Source organism: Eurypyga helias, unplaced genomic scaffold, assembly GCF_000690775.1.
Source record: "Eurypyga helias isolate BGI_N326 unplaced genomic scaffold, ASM69077v1 scaffold28228, whole genome shotgun sequence".
In the NCBI taxonomy this organism is placed as follows: Eukaryota; Metazoa; Chordata; class Aves; order Eurypygiformes; family Eurypygidae; genus Eurypyga; species Eurypyga helias.
In genome coordinates this window covers 39004-56249 of record NW_010266794.1, presented here as the reverse complement: position 1 = coordinate 56249, position 17246 = coordinate 39004, and the positions used below count along the sequence as shown (strand labels likewise).

The 17246-nt window shown below is 39.2% G+C and overlaps 1 protein-coding gene across 1 annotated transcript in view; it reads right to left on the bottom strand.

Moving 5' to 3' along the window:
- Positions 1 to 652: 652 nt before the first annotated feature.
- The window catches only part of LOC104513760 (ubiquitin carboxyl-terminal hydrolase 25-like), a 53639-nt gene continuing 37045 nt past the window's right edge, over positions 653 to 17246 (bottom strand). The window contains 8 exon segments of the mRNA XM_010157218.1: positions 653 to 736; positions 2551 to 2629; positions 3982 to 4160; positions 7438 to 7533; positions 9400 to 9513; positions 12051 to 12184; positions 12950 to 13156; positions 14507 to 14735. Coding sequence (XP_010155520.1) covers positions 653 to 736; positions 2551 to 2629; positions 3982 to 4160; positions 7438 to 7533; positions 9400 to 9513; positions 12051 to 12184; positions 12950 to 13156; positions 14507 to 14735 — 1122 coding nt within the window.

The following is a 17246-nucleotide window of genomic DNA, read 5'->3' as shown; positions in this document are numbered from 1 at the left end:
AGTATAAGTTGTAGCTGGAGTGCATTAAGAACATAAATGTCACCAATTTTTACAGCCACAATTCCTGACTTGCTTGGAAAAGAGATGGGAGTGAATCACCGTTGCCTCACAGAAGTAAGAAGAATCAGCTACAACTATCACAGTTGCTCATGATAGTTTCCCTCAAACAGGTTCTTTTTTCCTGACCTTTAAAGCCAATCACAGGTGGAATTTTGGCTCACACAAACGCAGAAGGCAAAAATCACTTCTGTGGGAAGACCCAGTGAAAAGATGGGTAAGAATTGTAAGTAATTGTGACTGCTGAGGAGAGCAGATAAACGTATGCCCACACGTGGTGCCAGAGAAGAGATTTTTACGTCCGAGGGATATGCAGGGTGCTTATATGAGGAGGGAAGGAGGAATACAGGTGCATATGGAGGATGCTCTGAACAGAGACCGGGATTTGACAAGGAATAGAAGAAATGGACATTAAGAACAGGAAGCTGTGGGAAACCGAGGCAGATGCAAAACTGAAGACATTATTTATGCATTTATTCGGTCCACTAAAGTGAAAGACACATTCAACAATTCTTAATTTTAAAAATAGCTTTACTTATCAATATTACATTTTGCCTTCAAATTGCTCCACCACATCTGAATTCTATATTACCACTTACCTCTTTTTTTGGAAAAACTCCAATCCTACCATGAGAAACATGGTCGTTTCCCTGAAATTTCTATAGTCTTGATGCCATCTCTGCATATAAGAAAGGGTATTCAGAATTTCATCCACAAACATAAAATACAGTTTGTTTGTTTTACACACTTCACTTCGTGCTGAATTCTCACAGTCAGTCCTAAGGACTCCTAGGAAACTTGCACGTGGGAAAACTCTGCCTGCATCCCCCCCTCCCTCAATAAAAAGAAAATTCTTCAATAACCTAAAATATTTCTAAATTAGATTATTTTTACAGAATTCATTACCATTGGAGAAGAACACAAAACATCTTCAGAGAACCACAGTCAGAATTATATGAGATCCCTTTTTATTTTTCAAAAAGAGCCAAAATACTAATAGCCTTTTTTTCTTCCCTGCATTACACTCAGGTATTTACTCAGAAAGTATTAGAAAGCTTTTTCATACACTAAATATTAAGCTTAGCTTTCAGGAAAAGAACAACATAGAAAAAGCCGGAACACATTACATGGGAAGTGACAAAAAAAACCAATTGCAGTTCAGATTGTGGAGATATTTGTGCTGGAGCAGAACATTTACCTTACTGCATCGGCGTTTGTACGAAGTGACTACTGGTACACTTCAATGCTCTAAGTGAGAAAGGGCCTTTTACTGCAGTTGTTTTGTAGCCAACTTTCAGTTGCTTATTAAAGATAAAATAAGGGACAACATACTGTAATACAGAGACACTTAAAGATTCAACACAGAGCATAAGAAAGGGTCCACAAAACGTGAACTCGCTGTACAGGACAAATACTGACCCAGTCTTCAGAGAAACCACCAACTACCTGCCACAGGAGCTAATGAAGTGGCACGTACCAGCAGGGGAGTAGAAGACACCCTGCTGCCTCACTCTAAAAGCTAATCGCAGAATGGTTTGTTCTACCTGTGCAATGCCATTCAGAAAATGGTAAGATTGCACAGCTAAAAAAATGCAAACGAAATCCCATTATGAGGGCCCTTTCCCCTTACAGGCCAGGGAGTAAGGTCGTAGCACCTACTGTAGGTCCTGAACCTGGTAAAAATGACAAGTTAATATTTCCATGTGGTTTGTTGGAGGAAAGATTACTCCCACAGTCCTCCTGAACAAGCTGTTTGGACCCAAGCACACAACAATGAGGTTTAAGTGGTACACCGGTTCTGCCTAGGACATAGATATCCACTGTAAAGAGGCCTTAACGAACAGTATTATGCAGGATTAAAACTGATGTTATAAAACCAGCTACAGACTTAGCTTGAAATGAGAGATGAATTATTTTATTAGTCACGATTATTTGATGTCTGAGATTTGCTCTTTTCTTCTTTCCAAGTTTTTCTAAATAGCACACGAGGGAAAATCAAATGCATAAACTGTTTATGTATGGTCTGGGGAAACCAAAGAACCTGGTGCTCCTAAGAATGGGGAAGGGTGGCAGAGACAGCTGAAGGAAAAGCACAAATGTGACTGTGCCCGTGACCCAGTTCTCAAGATGTGTAAGGCTGGGCTTGGACCCCTCACAGTCCTTCACTGCGAGCAGTTTCCCACTAGAGAAAGCCAGTTAGCTCACACGGTGATAAATGAAAAATACTGTTAGTGATGTCGAGACACGTTAAGGAGTAAAGACAGACTGAAACCTGACATTTACTTATGGCTCAAGGCATTGGATTTACAGATGTGGGAAAAAAACAGCTTTATTTCAACTGATCAGAGCAGCCTTCCTACAAATAAATGGTCTTTCAGTAACCAGTTTTAACATCTCAGTGTAAGACAAGAAGAAATTTGTGAAGATAAAATTCAGCTTACTGATAAATAGTTCACGTTACAATTTAATTTAAAGCATTACAAAAATACTGACCTCATATTCCTCCATGTTTACTTCATCTGGCTTTATCATTTCAAGTTTAGCTTGAGCAACCTTCATTATGTTACGGCACCTTACAAAAAGCAACAAGAAACCATGGAATATTACTGGAAATAAGCAAAGGCTATTATCCATATAAAGACAGCTGCCTCAAACAGTAAAATCATAGAATCGCAGGATGGTTTGGGTTGGAAGGGACCTTAAAGATCATCTAGTTCCAACCCCCCTGCCATGGGCAGGGACACCTTCTACTAGACCAGGTTGCTCAAAGCCTCATCCAGCCCGGCCTTGAAGACATCCAGGGATGGGGCATCCACAGCTTCTCTGGGCAACCTGTTCCAGTGCCTCACCACCCTCTCCGGGAAGAACTTCTTCCTGATATCTAATCTAACCCTCCCCGCTTTCAATTTAAACCCATTACCCCTTGTCCTGTCACTACAGGCCCTTGTTAAAAGTCCCCCCAACTGCCTTGTAGCCCCTTCAGGTAGTGGAAGGCTGCAATAAGGTCTCCCCGGAGCCTTCTGTTCTCCAGGCTCAATAAGCCAAATTCTCGCAGCCTTTCACCATAGGAGAGGTGCTCCAGCCCTCTGAGCATCTTCGTGGCCTCCTCTGGACTCTTTCCAACCTGTCGATATCCTTCTTATGAGCTACAACCTTACTGAAAACAATATGAAAACACTGTGGGAAATGTGCCTTTTATCATGCAAGGTATAATCAGCAGGAGCACGCATGCTTTTGAACTACGTGTGATGGAGGCTTCTACTATTTAAGAATTACTTCTTAGTTTTTTGCTAAATTGCCACATTACTCAGCCTTTCTTTTTAAAGTTCAGATGGCTTGAAACTCCCCCATATTTACTTCACAAAAGTAATGTTAGAGGATTATTCACTACACAGAAATCATGTAACTTGTCTACCTTACAATTTCTTTAAGTGAGTAAATACATGGAACTTAGAATGGAAAAGAGACATTGTCTTGCTTCCAAGTAAGTTACCCATCTAGCATGTAGGGCTTTGCTGTCTACTGCTGGCTTTCAGGGCAGTGAAGAAATGCAAATTACACAGCCTTATACAGTGTGTTGAAAGCAGGAACAGAAACCTATGTGCAAAATTATGAACATCACCGAGTATTTGTCCTTATTTCACACCAAGAGAAACCCAACTTGTTTACTTCTTTTAAGAGACTTTTAGAAAGATGGTATTTTTTACAAAATATACTTAAAAGCTATTAAAAGATATAAAAAAGCTATATAAAAGATATTAAAAATTTCATATAAAAGCTTTTTATAAAAAGATAAAGCCAAACACACACACACACACACCAGCCTTCCCTCTATTACACGCATTATCTGAATACGAAGGGGTGTCTTCCACACATCAGAGAACGTTAGTGAGCACAGGAAATGAGACACGGAGATCTTATTACCTTTCATCAAAGCTAAGATTGTGATCTCCAAACTGTTCCAGTAACGTTCTCTCAATTATCTTCTTTGGTGCCTGGTTTTGGATGAAGTAAACGATTGCGTGACGCAAACGGTAATCGCATTCAGGTGGTGGATCTTCCTGGGCTAATTTTAGCAGACGCGTGTATTCCAATTTAATTGCCTAAATAATTTTTAAAATATGCATTACTTTTTATGGCTTTTAACTCTTAAACGTCACAGACACAAACAGGATAATTCACGTCCCATGGCCTTTTGCCTACAAAATAATTTTTTTAACAGTTCCATACTCCACCCTTCTAACAAGTCTGAACTATGTTTAAAAAACCCACAACAACCCACACCCAGACAAATGGTCAAGTTGTTCCTGTCTCTCCCCAGCTAAGCGTGCCAAAAGCCCAGGTAGACCTTTAGTTCAAAAGCAGCCCCAATCCTGTGCTACATCTCCCTGAGAGAAGGTTTATCCAATTCCTAGGAAGGCTTCTTCAAGCATTTACAGTCCGAAAGCAGTGTAAGATTTCAGACACACTACTTATTTCCAATATTTCATAAGGTAAAAAAGGTACCTCTAAAACATGGTTAAAATGCAGATACATGAATAAAATTCTACAGAAAGTTTAACGAACGTGTATGATTTCGGAAACGCTAAGAATGGAAAATGCCTTTCAATGGCAATCAAACTGTAAGATTTCTAAAGCAAGTAATACTTCAATATGAATAGTATTAGTCTCCTATAGCCCAGGACGGCGTCCTCACCGAATATACTGGATCAACCTTAGAGGTCATCAGAACTATTTTCTTTTCCAGCTTTGCCAGCACATTACATTTTAATGAACATCATCTGTTCTGTTCATTAGATTTCATTCACTGAAACTATACAGCACGAACAAGAGCAACAGCAAGAAAAATTGTTTGAAAAATGGTGACAAATGTCAATATGTTCCATAATTTATCTCTCAAAATAGAGAGGTGATCAGATTGTTTGCTAACACGAAACATTGACTTGAAACAAATGACTTGACACAGTAGCTTCACACATTAGAGAAGTTTCAATACAACATATGCACAAAATAAAGCCCCAAAGCAGGCAGAAATATACCCTGCTCAGTATTTCACATTTGTTTATAGCAGCTAAATTCTTGACATTTAGCTACCAGAAATTTGGGCTCCCATCCTCTGCTAATACACATTTTGTTTCGGGACTAAACACATGGGTAGGATACTCTTCATACAGGCTTAAACACAGAGCGTGTGCAGAACTTTAAAGTTTAAGAGAATGTTCTGCATCAATATTTTTAAATACTAATCATATGCATTATCTTTAAAAAGGAGGTTTGGAAGAACTGATTATAAATATCAAAAGCCACAGAGTTTCTATTACCTTACATCAGAAGAAGCCCTACCATTAGAAAACTAACTGGATCACTGTGCAATTAAACCCTGCTTATTGGTCTAGACCAGAAACAAAAAGCAATTGCTATTAGACATTTAATCTTTCAGTAGGAAAAAATAAAACAAAACACCCTATATTTTTACAAACATATTTAAATAAAGAATAAATGTTATACTACATATCCAGAAATCCTACGTACAATGAAAAAACCACTTTTTTTTCTTTTTTTTTAATACACGGAATACAGGGAAGAGGGACAGTAGGAAACAGTTACGTGCCTTCATTTTCTCACTGACAATGTAAGAAAGATCTTAAGGCAAACATGCTGCAAGGATCTGTCTGTAAAGTTTAAAGAAGGATGCTTGGAAGCCATTGATCAAGAAATACCTTGATGGGTTTGTATCAGTCACATTTCAAGCCTGAGATCTAAAGGGAGAGCAAAACCTTGGCAGTAACCAACGGATCAGTGGTCAAATGGATTTTACCTTTTTAATAGAAAAATCCCCAAAATTTTCTGTAAACACTCATTTATAAAATCAAAACACATTAAGAAATCCAGAGTATAACTATTAGAAAATGTCACAGAGGCTTTTACAGTATGTTTATAGAGTAAATTAAGTTATTGCAAACATGACTCAGCAGAAAATAAAAACTTTTCTACTCTCCCACAATGTAGTGTCAGAACATTTTCTCAAAGACAAATTCTGTTCTATGTGAAGTGAAAGTGTTTAAGCATTCAAAAGTAAAGTCCTAAAAACATTTAAACTAAGCACTGGTTTGATAACTCCAAGGTACTAAATATGATTTCAGTTTTAACTGCATTTCCATTTTAAAATCATCAAAACTCCCTTCACGTTATTATTTGAAAATTAATTCAGTGTAACAAACCTTTCTGATAAAGAGTTTAATTTGATGAAATGAGGTTTGGAGTGGGGTTTTTTGTTTGTTTTCAACTAAAAAAAAAAAAAAAAGGTGATAAATTTGGGAAAAAACCAGCACTGAATAACAAACAAAACCCATTTCACTAAACAGAGGCTGTTGCAGGTGTCTCTCCGTTCCCTGAGAGTAGGCACGGTTAACAGAGCCCTGCAAACAAATGTCAGGGTCACAACACCTCTCTAAGTGCCCATTACAAAAACCCAAACAGACAAACCAACAAGCCCAAGAGATTTCAAGTTCATTACCAAGGACTTAGAGAATTTTTTGGTGGTGGGGTGGGTTGTTTGGTTTTTGGTTGGTTGGTTGTTGTTTCCTTGGATTTTCTGTTTGTTTGGTTTTTTTTGTTTCTACACTTTCTTCTAGTGCAACTACACCATAACAACCAAGAAGAAAACAGACTGCTACTCATGACAAGCAAGAAACTTCTTCCCCTGCTCCAAATCACAGTAAGAGGAATTTACATCATGTCAAAGTAATTCCTTTTTCTAATACCCTGATAAATCAGAATATCATGAGCTAAAAATGCTCAGCAGTTTGGGTATTTAGGAAAACATTTTTAAATCTGGTATTATTGTGAAGAGTAATAACCACGAAAAGCCTAATGTTTCATTCCCAGTAATAAAACACTGCATAAATAAACAGTATCGACATCCATGCAGCTACACAAAAGAAAGTAATTTAGATATACTAAAAACCTTTTAAGGAGTGCAAAACAAGAATATCTCTTTGAAATAAATAACAAAACGACTAAACACTGATGGCCTGGGGTGAAAAAAACCTGATGTCCTGAACAGTCTAGTGAAGGCACATTTTTTTCTTACTAATAGGGAAAAACCCCCATATTCTTACTGATTACACACCTAGGTTTCATGTTACTTGCTACTATTGTTAGAAAGGCAGAATGCAGAAAGGTGTATAAGCTACTGGTATCAAGGCAGTGTACCAACTGCTGAATCAACAGGGAAATAGCCTTCTATTTTTGAAGGAAGACTTATCTAAATGGAGGACCGATACAAGAGTACATATAAATGCTGGAACAGTCTTAATACACAAAGGGTGGAGGGAGAAGGCATATCTAACAAGAAAAGTCAGAAAATGTTAGTTGTACCTTAAAGAACCCTGCTTCTGGCCCACACCTGTCATAAACATTCCTGGCTTTACCTATAGCCATGATAATACCTTGCATGTTCGGGGTCAGCATGACCTGCCACAAGGGATTGAAGGTAAAAGTTTTGAATGATTAATATTTTAATGACCAAATTCAATATGCTTTTAGACTCATGCACGATAAAAAGCAACTAAATGCATGCATACATTGAAATGGCACGTTTCAATACAGATCTGGTGTGCATATTCTGCAAATCAGTCACGGCATGTACGTATATTTGTACTGTAAAAACACATGATTAAAGGAAGCTTACAAAGCAACTGAAGGACTGTGTCACATACAATGTAAAAGTAACATGGTCAAAACTTCCCAGGAAGGGAACATGCATCACTCAGCATTAGTATCCACCAGAAACTGCATACTGAATGAGTGCTATCCATAGCCACCAAAGGAGTAACAAAAAACCCCAAGTTTCAAGTTGACAAATCACCCAATCACACTTTATATACACTGTACTAAAAACATACTGCACCACACTGCTTGGATTTTATGCATCTTTCAACATCAAAGCGAGGGACCCACTGCTAGAAATACAACTGCGCTCTCAAGCATTTGCAAGTTCTTAAAAGTCAAACTCAGAACATTTAAAAAACCACAAGGCCAAATGAAACATCTCACAGCTATTCACATCTGTTATATATGAACAATTAGATACATCTAGGTTACTCAGAAAGGCCTTTCCCCTTTGTTATCTGTAGGCAAAGAGAAATACTCCCGCTCTCCCTGCCCAAGGTATAGCTGGCACAGCAAGAAAACTGGCCCTTCACAACAGAACATGAAGAACCCTACACTCTATAGATGAATTTGCCACACAAGAATGTCAAAAAAAAAAAAAAGAAAAAGGCAAATACAGTTACAAAAGGAACAGAGAAATAGGGAAGAAAGTTATCATTCCTGTAGAAAGACAATGGCACAGGGATAACAGTGAAAAAAAACAACCCAAAAGAGCAGGTGAGGCCTAATCCTCATGTCGTCAAGGGGTGAAACGACCCATCCACGAGAAGACAAATTCAGCATGAGGTGATCAATTCAATCATTCTATTCCTCATCCCATAGTCCCAGAAAGAAGTGATCACAACTACAACGCAGAATGACCCGAAATGTCCAACTGCCTAGGGAAGCAAAGGCTCCCCACAGCCACCAAGGACACACACTCAGACACCTGAGAACATGGGCTACACCTATGCTAGCTAGCCCCAACCAAAACAAAACGTGGAATGAGCAGTGTGAAGGCAAGAGAGTTCGATGATCCGAGAGTGTTGCCTTCTGACGCTAAAACAGGGCAGCAGCAAATCCTGTCCCTTGGGATGACATGGGGCTCATATCTGTTCCTCACGCAGTTCTAGGTACACACACCACCCTGGGTCTCAATTGGGATTTTTTTTTTCCCCCGCTAAAGCTTTGCAAGAGTCAGCTCCACCAGCTGTATCAGTTTCAGGTTATTTCCGTGGATAATTTGATCCCTGAAGTTTGAAATGCTTAACCTTGGCAAATAAGGGATTGGACTTGAACTTTGGCTTCACTGGACTGACAAGAAAGCACAAACATTAAGAACATTACTCACTATCCTGGCATTTTTCTCCATAACGCGGCAGTCCGGTGTCTATCACCAGTATTTCAAAGGCTATCTGGCCCAACACAGACATTCAACTCCCACAGCTGGAAAGACAAATACACCTCCGGTGCGAAAGGTACCATGCAAAGTGTGCCCAACTAGAGTAGCCAGTGCTCTCCTTTCATACTTCATTACAGCTGAAGACAGTAAGGTTATAAAATCGCTAAGCATTTAGCTTTGCAGAAATCTGTTAGGTGTCACAATGTGCAAACATGCCAAAACTTCTCGTCAGGCAGCACAAGAAAGCACTGGGGAGGAGCGGTGCACACAGCTGCAATCAGATGTACCTCATCGTCATAACCCCCCTCCTCTGACTCAATCACAAAAGTCCCTACATCAGGTATCGCCACCTCTACAACTCGCTGGTTAGGAGCTGGTTGAGCTGGAGCATTACCAGAGCTCTGCAGAAGAAAACCGTTATCAGTATGTGTGGGGGGAAAAAAAATAAAAAGCAGAAAATAGAGAAAACTGACAGGCTGATAAAGTAAAATGATATGCACTGCTAAAGTTGTGGATCACTTACAGCCTTTAATTACTTACAGTTTCTTAATTATTTAAGCAGTATATTTTAAAATTAAGCCATAATTTTTAAAAAAATATTTCATTTGTTCTTTATTCACTCATTACAAGTTAGTATGCCAGCATTTTAACTCTAACATCCGTTACAAATTTAAGGCACTTGTTAAAGGATGAGTCTTGTGAACCACCACTTCTCATATATTTCACCAAAAAATTACTTCATGTATCTGAGGAATCTGAATTATTCATACAAAGGGACACCTACAAGCCAAAGGTGAACATTTCCTGATGCTCTGGGGAAAAAGCAAACCAAAACAAAAACCCTCCAGCAATCAAGATACTTGAAAAATTATTTACAGGTGCATTACATTCAACAGTTTTATATTTTTAGAAGACTAATTAGAAAATCAGGGGAAGATAACACTAGTCACTAAAATTCTTAAGTTAAACTAAGTTTAAAACAACCACGGAGACAAATCTCAGGTCCGATGGTCTATCACTGCATAACGGGCAGTTTACAACATTTGCAGAACTTGAACCTTGACCGTTATCTCAGCAATCACAGTGTGCCATGCTACTTGTTCTGCAGAAAATGCACACAAGTGATGACGCAGTGACTAACAATCCTGCTGGTTACATGTTCTGATGTTAGCTCTCCTTCTTTTAAAATGGACCAACAAAAAGCAAAGGAAAGGAATGCCTGCATGTCAGGACGCATATGGAAGTTAAATAATTAAAAAGCACGCTGATACAATGAGAAGGAAGTACAAACGTGCCTACGTTATACTTGGGTATACAGACAGCTGCTTTTAAACATTAACAGAGTGCCTTCATATTAGCTAGAAATCGGCTTTAGATTCTAACAGCTGAAATACGTTTGCTTCTAAATAGAGGAGATTGCATGGTCTGACTTCTTTTTTTCCGCACTTTTAAAGAGTCATCCACATTGTTGCAGAACAAAACAGTGAAAATACTGGAATAAGGTAACTAACCTGCATCCACCTCATTAAGCCTATCATGATGTTCCCCATGCAGTTCCTGATCTGCAGTCTTGTAAAGTCCTGAGGCTGATCACTGTGCAGAGTATCATTACCCTAAACTAAACCCACTTGATCCATGGAATCAAGTCTGTCAGACTGTTCCAGATCCCACTGGAATGGGTGCCCACAGACCCTGGCAAGAGGACATCATCACGCAACACATTTTATCATGGGTTTGGTATCTTCACAGCTACCCTTTCAGCTGAAGGTGACTCATACTGAACAGGCTCCCCTAAGCTGTTCTGAGAACTCAACCAAGCCATGTACGCAGTAGCCTAAAGCATGAGTGGCACAGCACCTTTTCATCCAGGGTTAGATTCGTTTCCCTGTGGCTTTGATTTCAGTTTACCACAGAAAAGGATGCTTCTCTTCTCTCCTGACACCACAGGAGAGGGATGGAAAACACACCATGTGTAAGAGTCAACAAAGCTGTCATGCCATTTTCCAAGGCTTTAAGAGGGCTTTCCTGTTGACCCCAAAGATGTCTGGTGCTAGACAGCTTTTGTTTCATGAGGATTCATACCTGAACTTAAGAAGCAAGCTTCAAATTCTGCACAGCTACAAATTTTCCATATCTCTAGTGGTTACTAGGGGCGCCTAAGGAAGCTATACTGCACATTTTGTATGCTTTATCCTTATGGATATGGTTCCAAGAGAGATGCATGCATTGCTTTAAAGGCATTTGCTTTTATGGCAAATACATTGGTCATTATCTATATTCTTACAGAAAACACTGTTAAATACTAGTTTCATTAATAACTCCTGAAGTTGTTGATTTCCAGTTCCTTAGTATTTGCTGTATGAATCACCCAACACTAATTCCTACAACACTTCAGTTAATATTTCTCCCTGATGAATCACAAGAAGTAATTTTCATCAAGTTGTGAATTTGCATTATAGCTACAGAACGAATACTGTTGAAGAAACCTTTATTTTGAAAGCTACTTCAACTCCCATAGGTCTGCCAAGGGAAGTCAAGTATAACTGTCCATTCCTCAGATGAAAACCTGAATGTTTAAAGCAGTATTTTTCAAGTCTTCTACACGGAATGGCAACATTTACGCCTCAAAAATAAATGGAACTGTCTAATATTTTGAAAGAGGGTGGGCACTAATATGTGACTGTCATTAGAACAACATGCTATACTCTTAACAAGTACTTTCATCACACAGAGGACATCTATCTTAGTATTCTTCTTCTACTACACCCATTACTGTAGTACATACTTTCTGGATGGACACTGGGGATGGACAGTCCCTGAAGAAACAGCAATTTTCAGTTCAAAGTTTCCACACACATCCCCTTTTAGCAGCTATTATGGAACTTCCACTTGCAAAATAGAAGCAAAAATAGTATTTCAAGTTTCAAAATGTCCTCACCGTATCCATTATAGCTTCTGGACCTCTGTCTTCTTGTTCAGCTAAAGCTTTGTTGATTGCTTGTACAGAATCTTCTTTTAAGTGCTTTGAAATATCAGTTCTTGATGGCTGCTCTAAATATTCTGGTTCTCCTGCTTGAACTTAGTGATGAAAGAAGACAAGAATTTTGTGTGTTAACAGAAGCATGAGTTTTTAACGGATTAGCTTTATGTGGATCACGATCTCACAGATGGGGTAGCCCATACACAAAATGCAGGGTAGGTCACACATTAACAAATACAACTTTACACCACTCTCAGGTCATTTTGAACACTTTGATATAAATAGGCCCATGATTTCACATTGGGAACAACAGACCTGTCCTGTCTATAGACCCATTAAGGCTTTTGAGTGAGGGGGTGTCCATCAATCATGTGGACGATGACTGAGGACAAAGATGAGATTCTACTTGGACTTTCTGTGGGATACAGACCTACATATGGAATAACCTACAGCCACTTGAGTGCCAGATCTATTTCTACTTTGCAAGACAGGTCAGAAGAGTATGATGTGTTGATTAAGGGAAATCTCAAAGTCTCCCCGACTTGAAGGCAATAAAGCTGATTAGCAGTCCTTAAATGATGAAAGCAAATTTTGGCAGACAAATAAAACATTCATTTAGTACTTTCCATTACTAACAAAAGAAGTAAAACGAGTCTCAAAGTGTTTGTGAAGTCAAAACATATAGAAGATAGAGTCACCTCCACAGAATTTGCGAAAGAGCTATGTCACTGACTTTTTGCACTGGGTTTGTAGTCATAGATAGTCAAGAAACACATGCTCAGTCTTAATGACTCAAATACAACAGCGAACATCTGGACAGCAGTCTCACTATGCAAACCCATTATGTCGTCTTCCACATAACGTACCTGGAGCAGGTGAGGGTGCTGGTGCCCTGGGAATCTGAGATAACAACTTCTCCTGCTGTGCTTTCTGAGCGAGTTCTGCATCCCATTCTTCGAGTTCTTTTTCAAAACGTTTATTGTCTTCCTTGACGTAATCCCTTAGATCAGAAGGTAGCGTGTCCATTCCAACAAGGATCTGTCCCGTTTCTTTGTTCAATTCGTCTGTGGTAACGTGAAATACAAATTTCAGAAAAAGGATAGGGGAAAGTACGTTCAACTAATTTCCTCAAGTGATTTACTGGACACAGTAGGGTACCAAAACCCCAAAACTGTATTACTTTTAACTGATTTTATTATCTGTCAGGCACTCCTCTACTAGTGAGACATATGGCTACTGCTCTTGCCATCTTTGGATTATACGTTCTTGGGCACATCAGATGATTGCCATTTTGAAAGAGGAGCCTTTTGGGCCACGAGCACCCTATGATCGTAAACATTCAGGAAAAAAAGGTCGCAAAAAACCCACCATAGTTTGACTGCATTACTGCCACACAGAGTTGGACACAACTCCATTTCCCAGAAGAAAACGGGAAGGGAGAGTGGGCCTACAGGGATTCGGAAAATCAACTGGTAAGAGCACCAACTACATTAACGTTCCTTTTTGCTTTGAGAATGGTCCCTGCCGGAGTACCCCAGATCCTAGGGGATCAGTCAGCTGTAGTTGTCCCCCAGCAAGCAGGTCGCAGACTTAGAGTGGCACAACCACCCCACAAGGCCCAGAAACCCTATGGCTGCAAATCTACTTCTAATCTGGCATTCTAGAAGTGTCAAGATTAATATCTGCTCTGATTTTAAAACTGAACAAATGTGCACTCTAATTTTCTATCCTATGAAAAGACAGGAACATTTTCCACTGCCTGTTACTGAATCTCTGGCCATTTTCAGTGTCAGCTCCCTAGCTGCCATTATCAGGCCCCACAAAGCTCATGCTGAGATCTTTGCCCTCTCTCCAAACACTTCTGTACAAGCCCTAGAGTTGCATACTACCACGTGACAAAAAAAAAAAAAACAACCAACACCTTTCCCATTCCATGTATTACTTTAATGTGCAGTTGGTAGGGCTAAGCTATTCATATTACTATATGGTGCATAAATCTTCAACTTTCCATGCTCCAGTAAAGTTCAGAATTCTGAAGTTTATGAAAACAAAGCTACATGAGGATTATAATGTCAAAAGGCTAATTTCTGTGCTTCCACATTTCTGTTCTGATCTTCAGTGAGCTAACATCTTCCAAAATTCTGAAGATGCTATCACCTAGCTAATTTACAAATTTGCAAACTTTAATTTATTTTATTCTCTTAATAATGGTGAAACACTGGCATTATCTTTAACAATCTAAAAGTTGAAGAGCAATTGTTCTACCCACAAAAATAACGTGACTAACAGCAGCATAAATAGAATTTTCAATAATTAAAGTCACATCAAAAACTAGAAATGCATCTGAAAGAAGCTCGCTTTGTCAATATATTCAGCCATTTTATATCATGCAGAAAACATACCCATAACATTACCTTGTATCAAGAATTGTTCCTTATCACTGATATACATTAAACAATATGCACTGGCATTCCGGTAACCGCCAAAAGAGTCCCGTTCCAACTCTTCCCAGGTTGACTTTGTGACAGAAATATCATTGTATTTCATCCACCTGTTCTGGTGATGGTCATAAATATATGCCCAGTAGTGTCCTGCATTAGCTTGACCTTCATGAACTAGCACAGCATGCAACCTATAGGGAACCTTTAAAAAAAAAAAAAAAAATCCAAAAGGTCAAACTGTCCTTGCCAGCATTTAGTTCCTACTACCTGCCAGTGCTAATAGCTACATTCAATAAAAGTAACAAAAAATAAAGTTAAACAGCATCAAAACACAACAAAGAGGAAAAGCAAAAAGATAAAACTAGCAACCCAGAAAGCAAAGGACTCTGAACTATTTTACTTACCACTACTTGTTACAAGAGATCTTAAAAACATTACTAATGAGACTATAGAATAAATGTCTACTCTACTGCCAGGCATCCTCTTAATTCCTTAATATTCCTACTTTGCTTGAATCTACAAAAACCAAACCCTTAAATACGTCAGCCTTGAGTGTCTATGATTCACTCTAGTTCTGACCTGGTAAACTTGTCCTGAAATTTGGAAAGGCATATGGTAAATATGTAAACTGGTAAACTGTGCTTTCTATGGCCAGTAAGAGAATTTATTTAAAGGAATATCTTGGAGTTGAATGCTTCCATTACCCAAAGGTAACATTCTTACAGTAGAAAAGAAATACAACTGTTTTCCACTATTTGAAACGTATCAGTAAATGCATTGCTAAGAGAAGCATGGAACACATGAAGAGGTCCACTCTTCCTCTTGGGGCAGAGAAGGAAGGTATCAGTTTCTAGGATCTGTGTGGAAAGTATGCCAGGTTACATGTGTTCACCACGAATAAGAAGAATAGGAAACTTAAGTTTCTACGTAAGTAATCTGAAGGAGAGAGAAAGAGGCAGAATGAATGACTGCTACTTACAAGTCTTTTAAAAGCATCTTAGTGATCAGCCCATTTTAATCTGCTGAAACGGCACATGTAACATAAAAGGGAAAACTGATCCTCCCTGCTATGCACAGTATGCCTGCAAGGCAACAGCTCACCTAGGAAGAAAAACCTGAAACCATCTTTTACTGGTGTCACAGTCTGACTGTAGATAAATATTCTGTTTAACACAAGGTGTCCTAACTATTTGTTGCAAATATCATTTGAGCACCACGATAACCAGTAACCATAAATACATACATAACTATGACTTGAGAAACCCCTTGAAGTTATTTGTAACCTGATACTCCCTTCCAGGCTATATGCAAGTACTGGAGATTTTGCAACCCCACCTTGAACTGTAAAGCTGACTGCAGAGTAGCTAGAATCAGTCTGTCACCCCAGAGACCAAACCCCACTCTTAAGTCTCCCAAACACAAGAAGTACACACAGAAGAAATCCCAGCAAGTCCTTAAAGCTGAATGCTCTGGGGTTTTTAACTTCTGTTATCAAACCAGTGTGAAAGCCGTCTTAAAATGATTGGAAGCCTACATATATGCACATAAATACATTCAGTTCCTGATTTAAAAAAAAAAAAAAAAAAAAAAAGACAAGTGAAGTCTCTTTAGAATTTGACAGTAAATTTCCTCACCCTAAAATAGGGCACTAAAATCCCAGGTGAATTTAAATAATTTTACTTAAAACCATGCTAACTGGGCCAGCTTGAGGGCCCCTACCCTTTCCCTCCAGCTCTGGAGAGCCAGCTGTCAGTCATTCATGCTGAGCTTCCAGGAAGGTTCCCTGCAGAGGCCTGCAACTGGGGGACAGGCGAGTTCAGTGCCGACAGGCATCTCTTGCGATGAGCCATTATATCAACAGTAATTAACAGTACAGGGCAACGCAACAACTAAATAGTTGACATTAAACTTCTTGGCTTACACTTAACTACTCAGGAAACAGAAATGGAGCTTCACCAGCACCATCACTACAGCACACATACATCAAAGCTGACATATCAAAGATGAATTCCCATGGAAAAACAGGTCTGTCTCATTCTCCCACAGCAAGTTCACAGGAGGAGGGAAATAATGAAATAAGAAGCTGATGAAAGCTACTAATTCAGGAGGACAAGACAAAATATGAATTTCAGAGATATATTTCATATGACAATTTGACATTGGTTTTATGGACAACTGTAGTTTCCTGAGAATCAAAGAGGACACAAGGAGAAGATGCAGTCCTTAAATAGTTCATACAAACACTAGGAAGTATCTTGCCAATACAAAGCTAGACTTTTTAAGGAAAAGTGTTATGTCCCCACACCTTACCAGCTCACAAGAGAAGTTTTCAGTCCTGCCATCATATCAGTCAGAGGAAATCAACAATACTGTGAAACTGCTCCCAGAGAACAGGGCAGTGCTAGGCTATCCCATCGCCCTGACACAGAGGGAGGCAGGGCAAAGATGACAGCTCTATGCACCTGCCGCCTCCCTGTTGTACAAAAAGCCCCACAGGGACAAAACCAGCGGAGCTGCAGAAAGGCAGCCTTCGCATCCAGCCTGTCATTTCGGGTGGGTTCCACACCTACTTGTTCCCTAACAATCAGTTAACACACAGCACTGTTTTCAGGCATGGCACAGGAACCCCCTTCTAGAACTCCATATACTAGCTGCATCCTCCTCTGCTTCTGGAATTCTGTTTCAAAACAAAACCAAAAAATCTAGTGTATGT